The sequence below is a fragment of the Heterocephalus glaber genome, unplaced genomic scaffold, assembly GCF_053883595.1.
Source record: "Heterocephalus glaber isolate CG9 unplaced genomic scaffold, H.glaber_assembly_v1.0 deba00001481, whole genome shotgun sequence".
Taxonomy (NCBI): domain Eukaryota; kingdom Metazoa; phylum Chordata; class Mammalia; order Rodentia; family Bathyergidae; genus Heterocephalus; species Heterocephalus glaber.
This window is the reverse complement of record NW_028258317.1, coordinates 17,560,484-17,570,201: the sequence shown is the minus strand read 5'-3', so window position 1 is coordinate 17,570,201 and position 9,718 is coordinate 17,560,484. Positions and strand designations below refer to the sequence as shown.

At 53.1% G+C, this 9,718-nt stretch overlaps 1 protein-coding gene across 4 annotated transcripts; it reads left to right on the top strand.

Annotated features, from left to right (window-relative positions):
• The first annotated feature begins 421 nt into the window (after positions 1–421).
• Dnajb5 (DnaJ heat shock protein family (Hsp40) member B5) lies at positions 422–9,059 on the top strand. 4 transcript variants are annotated; one of them, XM_087183728.1, is made up of 5 exons: positions 422–553; positions 1,208–1,320; positions 3,793–4,037; positions 6,866–7,467; positions 7,656–9,059. In XM_087183728.1, exons 3-5 carry the CDS (start codon positions 3,827–3,829, stop codon positions 7,887–7,889), a joined length of 1,047 nt encoding a protein of 348 aa, XP_087039854.1. In that variant the 5' UTR covers positions 422–553; positions 1,208–1,320; positions 3,793–3,826; the 3' UTR covers positions 7,890–9,059. The 4 variants fall into 4 exon arrangements, with proteins under 4 accessions (XP_087039854.1, XP_087039853.1, XP_004873969.2 ...); XM_004873912.4 differs by lacking the exon at positions 1,208–1,320 and adding an exon at positions 1,380–1,521 and having other exon boundaries at positions 431–553; XM_087183727.1 differs by lacking the exon at positions 1,208–1,320 and having other exon boundaries at positions 423–553.
• Positions 9,060–9,718: the final 659 nt, after the last annotated feature.

Sequence of the window (9,718 nt, the reverse complement as noted above, 5' to 3'; positions counted from 1 at the left end):
GACGTTGCATGAGTTCCAGAAGGTTCTCTCAGGATTCGAGCGGTGGCCAGTCCGTCCTACCTTCTCAAACCGGAGATTGGACTAATATAGTTGCTCCCCGCCCCCTCCCCACCACCCTCGGGTCTGAGTCTCACAGACAGACCAATAAAATCAAAGGGCGCTTGGAGTTGCCAACCTCTGTCCTTTTCACCAATGGTGCGACAAGATGGAGAAAAGGCGTGGTTGATTGATCTCAGAGGGCACCAATCAGACCCACACCAGTGACTGCCCGGAATGTGTGCGCGTGTGGCCGGGTGAGAGGGGCGGAGAAGGGGCGGCTATCACCGAGCCGCTCGTTGATAGCTGCCCAATCACAGATAAGGCTGACCTGAGTGACGGGCCGGTGGCGCAATGGGCAGTGCAGAGGCGGAGCCGTGGGGGCGGGCTCCCGGTGCCGCTGTTTGCGGCCGGCGGGCAGGCAACTCCTGTCCAGAGTGGAGGCGGCGGAGCCGGAGCCGGGGGAGGGGGCAGCGGATATCTGACAGACCGCGGCGGCGCCCGCAGCTCCTTACCGGTGAGGCCGCCAAGCCAGGACTCTGGGAGCGGGGTGTCCTGAAGCCAGGGGTCTTGGGGTGGGGGGTGGGACACCAAGGGCCCATCGGGTCTTCTACTGTGGGGATGCGGGGGCTGGGAGCTCGGGGTCTGCGAGGTGCTCCGTGTCCGTGACCCAGGCTTGGTTCTCACAGAGGACACTCAGGGTCTGAGCGGGCCGAGGGTCGAGGAGGGTCGGGGAGGGTCAGGTGGGTTGGGGTTCCGCCGGGCGGAGCCGTTTCTAAACAGGCCAGCCAGCCAACGCGGGTGACATCACCGACCCCCTTCCCGGCCCAAACCCCCTCCCCTGCTGTCCCCGCCGCGCCTTTTGTCCCGGCCAGGCTCTCCTCTGCCCCGCCCCTCCCCGCCCATCTGCCGGGGAGGAGACTCCCCGTCAGTGACTTCATTGAGTAGGTTCTTGGGGATTCGGGCTTGGGTCCTCCCTAGACAGAGGCGAGAGGAGCTCACTGCCTCGCATCTCTCGCAGTCACACCTGTCACAGGTACACACGCTGCCACTAACAAGCACACGCTGCCACTGCCAGCCTCACTGTCACACTACCATACAGACACTCACAATTCTCCAGACACTACTGCACCTGGACCCTCTTCCTTCACTCTTGGCACCTGGGGATCAGGTCCGGCTCCTGCGGCACCAGACAGGCCTTGCTGGGCAAGGGCCTCTGAGAATCTGAGGAGGTGGCTTCCAGAGCTGCAGCTTTCCAAGCAGGCTCCGGTGGAGCGATCAGAGGTGAGGGCCTTGGCTGGGCATGTTTAAGCGCACAGTGCTCTCCTGCCCACCCCCAACAGCACCCCCACTACAGGCTCGAGGAGCTTTCCGGAGCTTCCCACACTTCTGGGGAGAAGACTTCTTAGCCAGCTTGATGTTTAAAATTCAGCTGGAGCCCTTAAAACTTCGAGCGTGGACGCTGAATGGGTTTGTAAAGTTTCGGTAAGTCCCTCCTGAGAAGGGCACTCATTCTCATACAAAATCAAACTCTCCACATCAGCTACTCCTCTCCATTGCTGACTTGCTTTCTCCATCTCATCTTCATCTCATCTCCAATTATATGTGAGACTCCCCTTTTCATACGTACATGTGAATGAATTGCACCTCTTATTATTTGTCTCCTCTCAAATCCTTTTTTCTTAAACATCTCCTCCAACATTTCAATAATTTCTCCAGTTCTCCCATTTGACCCATCAATGCCTCATTTTCCACCTCAACCATCTTCCCTCCCTATGCCCCAGCAGTTCCTCTTGCCATTTCTCCCCATTTTTTATTCCTGTCACTGCATTAACATCCCCTGTCATTCTTCTCCATCAAAGGCAGTGACATGCCTTGGGGTTCCTTTGTCATACCACCACGTGGCTTGCTTGTGGGTAGGGAGAGGGAGGGAGGGTAGAAAAGAGAAAGAAAAGGAGGCATGTCCTGAAACAGTTTGCCCTGTGTCTGTGGAGGCAAGAGAATTGTAGGTCTGGAATAGCTAGCAGGTGGGTGCCAGGGAGGAAGCTAGCCGGGAGAAAAGGTAATTCGGGGACAACAAAAGGAGGGTGGGTGGATGGTGAGCGGTTCTACTTGCCCTCTGGCTAGAAGCTGTTACAGTTCCCTGGGGCACCCATTGGTGTGCTAGGGTTCCTGCCCGTGGGGGGGGGGGTGTGGGCTGAGACAGAGATGGCAGACCACCTCCAGCTCCCTCTTAGACAGCTTCTATTGCTGCTTCCGAAAATGGCTGCCCTCCCCCCAGATGCTCTTTCTTCTCTGCCTCCCCCAACCATAGTCTCCCCCACAGTGGTGACATGCTGGTGTGGGGAGATGGGGGAGTACCCGCCTTTATGGTGCATTCTCTTCGTCAGAGTAAGGTGACTCCCAGCACCATGAGTCAACCCAGCCACCTGCAGCAGGCCCTGTGGGGGCAGGATCTAGGGCCACTGTCTCTGCTTACCTTGGGCCTTGGAGGCCCCCCCTTTACCCAGTCACAGTCCTCATTTCTGCCAGGATACCTCATACACTTTGTTGCTTTGAAGCAGTCATAGCAGAAAAGTAGGCTTGGGCTGTGGCTGCCAGCCCAGGACGTTGCTAGAAAGACTGATTCTCCCAGCTTTGGCAGGGGTTGGCCGAGTCTCAGAAGAGCTAGAGAATGCCTTCTGGACATTCCCCCAAGTAGCTCTAGACAGAGGAACCCCCCCCCCCTTTGCTTCATATCCTTCACAGATGCACTGAGAGAGGAAAACCAGAGTGCAAGAATCAGAGCCTGTGTTTGTTCTTCATGTATAGATGCCCCAGCACCTGCTTAGAAGAGGTTATCAGGGGTGTGTGGGCTGAGTCAGATCCTAAACCACAGGAACAGGTGAGAGGCAGGGACTTGCAGGGAAGGTGTTTAGGAAATGGTGGTGAGTGCCCAGTTGTTTCCTAACAGGTAGAGTTCAAAAAAGCCCTATCCTGGGGAAGCTTTTTTTCACTAATACTGGTACTTAAGCAGTACAGACAAATCCTCACATAATTCTGTGTGTAGAGATTAGGAAATGAGTAAAGGCAACTCTTGCCCTGGTTGGGGGAAGGACAGTGTCACCCCCAGTTAATGAGGGTGTTAGAATAGCACAGGCTGTGAGTCACCCTGTGATCTGAGTCACATGTAAGGCTTAGCATAGTGTAGGGTGGGCAGGGGCAGGGAGGCTTGGGGTCTCCAAAAGAAGCAAGGACTCTAGACACCTATACCCTGACTCAGCCTGGCTGGCCAGGGCAGCTGGCTGAAGACCCAGGCCTGTTCCCAGTCCTAGGCACTGCCCCAGCTGCCCTCAGCCTGGGCACCATGCCTGAGGTGTGGCGTAGGAGCCACGATGTTCAGGTGACCTCACCCAGTACACCGACCTTCCGCAGCTTTTGTGCCTGGGTCTGTCAGTCCTCCATGCCACCACCTTCCTCAGAAGGGCCTCTCAGAAGTCCTCAGTCTGGTCCCAAGAAGTGGGCTACAACATTAAGCATCCTGCTGGGAAAACCCGGAAGCTGAGGAAGGAATCATGGAATCCTAGGATGTCAGAGCTGGAAAAGATCATCTAGTCCGAACCCTTCGTTTTGTAGATGGGGATACATAGGTCCACAGAACAGGCATGACCTGCTGAAGGTCACATAGGATATCATTTAGGGATTGTAGGATTATCAGGAACAGGGCTGGGAAGTAGAGAATAGGGGCACCAAAGATTGGCCCTGGGTTTCTTTCAGAAACAAGGAGACCAGCACTGGGCCAGTGGCTGTGATGGGCAAAGATTATTACAAGATTCTTGGGATCCCATCGGGGGCCAATGAGGATGAGATCAAGAAAGCCTATCGGAAGATGGCCTTGAAGTATCACCCAGACAAAAACAAAGAACCCAACGCTGAGGAGAAGTTTAAGGAGATTGCAGAGGCCTATGATGTGCTGAGTGACCCTAAGAAACGGAGCCTGTATGACCAGTATGGGGAGGAAGGTAAGAGAGTGTGCTGCAGCCCAGTCTTGGAACCCTGTGTTTGTCTGGAGTCCTGGGTGAGCCAGTTCTCACAGCAGGCAATGGAGGCCAAGGAGGGTGAGGGAGGCAAATGTTCTTAACACAGATACCTGGGAAGAGGGGAGACCACTCACTGCCTAGCCTCAGCTTACTGTGGTTCTCTCCACCTTTCTTCCCTTCTCCCTCTTCAAGCTCAAGCTCTAGAGAGGTCTGAAGCCAGAGCCAGAGACCTCTTTCCTTTTTCCTTCCAGCCTTATTAGTCCTGTCTGAAGTCCCTGTTGCTCCATTGGCTGATGGGAAAAGTTGGGGAGAGGAGCCTGTGTGGCTCTCTGAGGACAGAGCATTTAGATTCATCAGCATTAAAGTCTGGCCCTTAGGCAGCCTGAGGATTAACCACCAGAGTTCTGAGTAAAAGTAGTTGTCCCCTTCCCTCCCCCATCTCTGCCCACTTCAGGCCAGCAGAACAGAGGAGGCACTTCGCCTCACCAAGGAAGTGGCAGGGATCCAAGGGTGCAAGGGGAACTGCTGCTGGCATCTTATCCCCTCCCTGGGGCAGCTGGTGGCCAAGCATAGGGCGGGTGGCAGGAAAGGCCCAAATAAAGCCTCTGAGAGAGTGGCCCCTCCCCACACATCCCACGGGCATGATGTAGCTGCTAATTCTGGGCCTGCCCCTCAGGGCCGCCTGCCACCCGCCAGCCACAGGCACCTGTCAGGCTATATTAAGAGACATTGTCACAGCTGAGGACTCTCCTCCCCCAAAACATCTACCTTTCTTTCATGTTATCCTCCTCTTAACCTCCCCACCCTATCCTCAAAATGAAATAGGCTAATGGTATGTACCATGCCTGACACAAAGCAGGGGCTCAAAGATGTTCTTTTCTCACCCACTCCTTGCTTTGTATTCTCCTATCCTCTGTGTGCCCCAGTCCTCCCAACCCCCTCTTCTTATTCTCTGGGCTGTCATTCCCTGCATTTCTTCCTGTCCACTTCTGGCACTTCTCAACTCCCAAATCTACCAGGCACTTGCTGGAATCCCTGCTTTATCCCCAGATCCACCGGGAACCTGCTGGAATCCCCAGCATTATCCCCAGCATTTTCTTTCTGGGATGGAGGGATGGGAGGGGTAAGGGTGGGGAAAAAAGGAAGCAGCGTAGACACCATGCCACCATGTGACCTGTCTCGGAATTGCACTGATTCCTCCACTCGCCTTGCCTTTGCTTAAGAAGCAAAGACAGGGAGAGCTACCCTGAAACTTTGCCCCTCCTGAGTGAAGGGTACCTTCACTCAAACTCTGAGCCTGGACACTGGATTCAGATGCAGATCCCATTCTCAGGAGGGCCCCTGATGATGCTCCACAGCCTTATGCTATGCAGACCTCCAGGCCCTGGGGAGGGAAAAGCAGCCTTGGAAATGGTTACATTTCTGTCCACCCTGCCTCCTCCCCAACAGCCAGCCAGAACAATTGTGCACATGGACTCTGTGTTCAGCTCCACCTAGGGACAAGTTGTTCCCAGCTTGAAAAGGTGGTGGTGGTAGTGCAGGAATCCCTACAGTGAGAATTACCCACTCCTGTCATCATTAGTCCAACCTCCCACCCTCCCTGAGCTCTGCCAAGCTTCTTGAACTTGCTTGATAGCCAGCCTTTCAATAGGAGGAAATAACAGACTCTAAGTCTTGGAGGAGAGATGAAGAGGCAGCTGCCACAAGTCCCTGAACTGGCTGCCTCTTCTCTAATGAAATCCAAATCTGCTTTTGTACTTCCAAGAAATAAGAGACTAATTTAGGCCCAGGCTTCCACTGCCAATTGAAATTCTAGGTAAAAGGCCTTAAAGAGAAGGGGCCTCACCCCTGAGTCTACACATTCTGGTTCAGCTCTGAGTTAATCCCCTCCCCACCCCCATTACCTCCGTTGCCACCACTACTACCCCTTTAAAGGCACCATTCAAGAACTGGATTCCCTTAGACAGGACCTGACTCCAGAGGGGAGCTTGGGTCACCACCTGCACTGTGCCAACCCATTCACGAATGGTGTTTGTTCAGTGTTAGGCGTGGGGTGTAGGGCTTAGTTTTGTGTAACTCCAGGGAGCTCCATTCCCATTGCAGGCTATGTCTCTACAACGTGTGAATGACACTCACTGGAGCTGTACAACACTGTGCACAGCTTATTTGAAATTTTTTCCTGGAAAAAATACCTCCTGGCCTTGAAATTAATTAACTTTCCTGCTTTTTTTTTTTTTTAATCTCTTCTGATTTTCCATTTGGGCAAGAGTCAGGGAAAGAAAGATTGCTAAAAGCAAAGTAAAAGGTGGGCTTCCTCCTGGAATGTATCCCCACCTCATTTGGAAGAGGTCACTTACTAGCCCTCTATGTGGTCAAATCCTGTCTGATTGCCTCTCATCCTGTGTGTCTTTGGAGATGAGCAGAGACTGGGGAGTCAGGATGACTTGTAATGTGACACCAGACCGGTCATTCAAGGCTTTGTGAGATATCTCTGGGCCATGAGTATGTGGAAAAGATTACAGGACTGGAGGTCACCTCTCATCAGTCCCCTATTCCTGGCTTTTTGGACTCTTTGGTAACCTGACCTCCTGAAACCTCAAGATGTACATTATGCTTAACTGTGTAATTGACTAAGAGTGGAAATTAATCTTGCCAGAAGCTTTCTTGCTCTGTTAGTTTGTCCCCCTCCACAGGAATTAAAGATTGCCTCCTTCTCAGGCCCACAAACCAGAAGCTAGAGGGCAGGGGGGAGAGATTGGGGTGGGTCCAGGATGGGCCACACTGCCCCTATAACTTCTCCTCCCCTCCAGGCCTGAAGACCGGCGGTGGTACATCAGGTGGCTCCAGTGGCTCCTTTCACTACACCTTTCATGGGGACCCTCATGCCACCTTTGCCTCCTTCTTTGGTGGCTCCAACCCCTTCGATATCTTCTTTGCCAGCAGCCGCTCCACTCGGCCCTTCAGTGGCTTTGACCCAGATGACATGGATGTGGATGAAGATGAGGACCCATTTGGTGCCTTTGGCCGCTTTGGCTTCAATGGGCTGAGTAGGGGTCCAAGGCGAGCCCCAGAACCACTGTACCCCCGGCGCAAAGTTCAGGACCCACCTGTGGTGCATGAGCTTCGAGTGTCCCTGGAGGAGATCTACCATGGCTCCACCAAGCGCATGAAGATCACAAGGCGGCGCCTCAACCCTGATGGGCGAACTGTGCGCACCGAGGACAAAATCTTGCACATCGTCATCAAGCGAGGCTGGAAGGAAGGCACCAAGATCACCTTCCCCAAAGAGGGTGATGCCACACCTGACAACATCCCTGCTGACATCGTCTTCGTGCTCAAGGACAAACCCCATGCACACTTTCGCCGGGATGGCACCAATGTGCTCTACAGTGCCCTGATCAGCCTCAAGGAGGTGGGGCCTGCTCAGGGAGTGTGTGTGTGGTACGTGTGTGGTGTGTGTGTGTGGTGTGTGCGTGTGTGTTGGGGGGATGCCAGGAAACGTTCCTTTCCTTCCTGGCACATCCTTTCCCCATTTCAATGTTTTTCCTCCCTTCCCACTCTGCCCAGCCTTTTCCTCACTCCCTGCCTCATTTTCCCCAGGCGCTGTGTGGCTGCACCGTGAACATTCCCACCATTGATGGCCGAGTGATCCCTTTGCCCTGCAATGATGTCATCAAGCCAGGCACCGTGAAGAGACTCCGTGGGGAGGGCCTTCCCTTTCCCAAGGTCCCTACTCAGCGAGGAGACCTCATTGTGGAGTTCAAAGTTCGCTTCCCAGACAGATTAACACCACAGACGCGACAGATCCTTAAGCAGCACCTACCGTGTTCCTAGGCTCTGCCCCAGCTAGTCCAGAGTCTACCACAGCAATACCCCCCACACTCACCCCATCCAGTGTGCACCCAGCTTGATATCCACTGGGCACTGGCAATTTTTTCTAAAATGCAAAAGAAGCCACTGGTTTTCAGGATAATGTTCGTGTCCCTGACCCTTTTCAGAGCTGGGCTGCCTTGAGGAGTGGGAGGGAGGTGGGGAGAGCTAGCCCAGGCCAAGGGTCAGTTTTCATGTCACTAGCTTTGAATCCAGTTTCCACTCCAGTGGCTGGGGAGTGACTTGAGTGCTACTTGAAGATACAGATTCCTTGCCCACGCTTGTAAATAGCATGTCCCTTCCCCTCTCAGCCTTGCTGATATCTTTCCTCTCCCTTCCCTTAGGCTTCCTCCTGTTGGGGAGGAAGAGGATAGAAAGGACACTGATCTCCCACCCCCACCCCCTGGTCCACAGTGTCCAAGGTTATCGCACACACACCCATGCACAGGAAGCACTCATCTAGAGCTGTCTGTACCTCTATGGGAGATAGGAGAGGCGAGGAGATAGGAAGGGATGGTCTGCAACGCTCAAACAGGGCCATTGAGCACAAGACACTTTTCATTGGGGGAAGGGAGATGAACTGACCCTCAGCAGCCTCCCCAGTAGCTGCCCAGCCTACACCTAATAGAGTTGGAGGTTCTGTCTTCCTTGCTGCTCTGAGGAGTGTTTGAGGGTGGAGAAAGGGAAGAAGGGCCTGAGGTATTAAGGCTAAGAGGTGAGGCAGGGCCCATCTCCCAGCCTTCATCAAGAAGGGAAAGGGCTTTGGGGTCAGGTGGCAGCTACCCCCCAACAAGAGATTCAGGGTCACAGGTTTCTCCCCACACCTCTGAACTCAGGGCCTAGCCACCCCAAACTTCCAAGTCCCACTTTTGTGATATGTGAAGCTACTTATTTCTTACCCTTCTTGGAGGCTGTGGGGGGAATTCCAGCCCTTTTATGCCTGCGTGACCCCACCCCACTCTCACAGCTGTATGAAAGTCAATGGTGAAGGAGCTGGGAGAAAACTGCTTCAGCTGGTCCTGGGGTGGGGTCTTTAGGTTTTCTCACTTTGACAAGCCCCTGAATGTTTTTATAGTAGTTTTTTTGTATTTTTTGTAATGACAGTATTATGAAAAATAAAGTATTTTAAAAATATGGCATCTGAGCAGAAGCAGTGAGCCTGGAGTGTAGGAGGTGTGGTGTGCAGTGCTGCTCTCAACCTCCCTCCAGGACCCCGGTCACCTTTGAGAAGCCAAGCAGACCCTCAATTATGAACAGAAGCTGACTCCTTCCTTCTTCTAAGTTCAAACTCCTGGGATTCCAAAACTACCCAAATACAACAAAGACAAAATACACCATTCAGCTATTAGAAGAAACACCATTTGGAAGAAAAAATATCCCTGGTCATGACAGAGACCATCATCTTCAGAAAATGTGTCAATGTGAAACCTACTGTAATAGTTTTTTGGGGTTTTTTTGTCTAAAGCTTCTCTTTGAGTTAGAGAAATCTTCTTCCTAGAAGAAGGTAGAGGTTTTGTTTTTTGTTTTTTTGGCTGACTAGAACAGACACATCCCCAAAGACCAGGCATGGGCAGTAGAGAGGATGACTAGAGGTTGTTGACCTCTTTGGCCCTGACTGGCAGGGCCTGAATAGGGACCTGAGCACCTGGGGAGACACTGAACACAGTTCTCTGAGGATGTCTATCCTGGAATCCGACCTGCTTGTCCCTGTTGAAACAACTGTGGCCCTCTCCTGAGATCACTCTGCCCCATGACATACCTGTCCTTTCCCTTGGGTCTGGCTGGGAAGGAGC

Coding starts and splice junctions, on each gene's coding strand:
- Dnajb5 (XM_087183726.1), top strand. CDS start 1,340: ATGTTTAAGCGCACAGTGCTCTCCTGCCCACCCCCAACAGCACCCCCA. Junction 1,522..3,792: donor AATGGGTTTGTAAAGTTTCG/GTAAGTCCCTCC, acceptor GGTTTCTTTCAG/AAACAAGGAGACCAGCACTG. Junction 7,468..7,655: donor CCCTGATCAGCCTCAAGGAG/GTGGGGCCTGCT, acceptor CATTTTCCCCAG/GCGCTGTGTGGCTGCACCGT.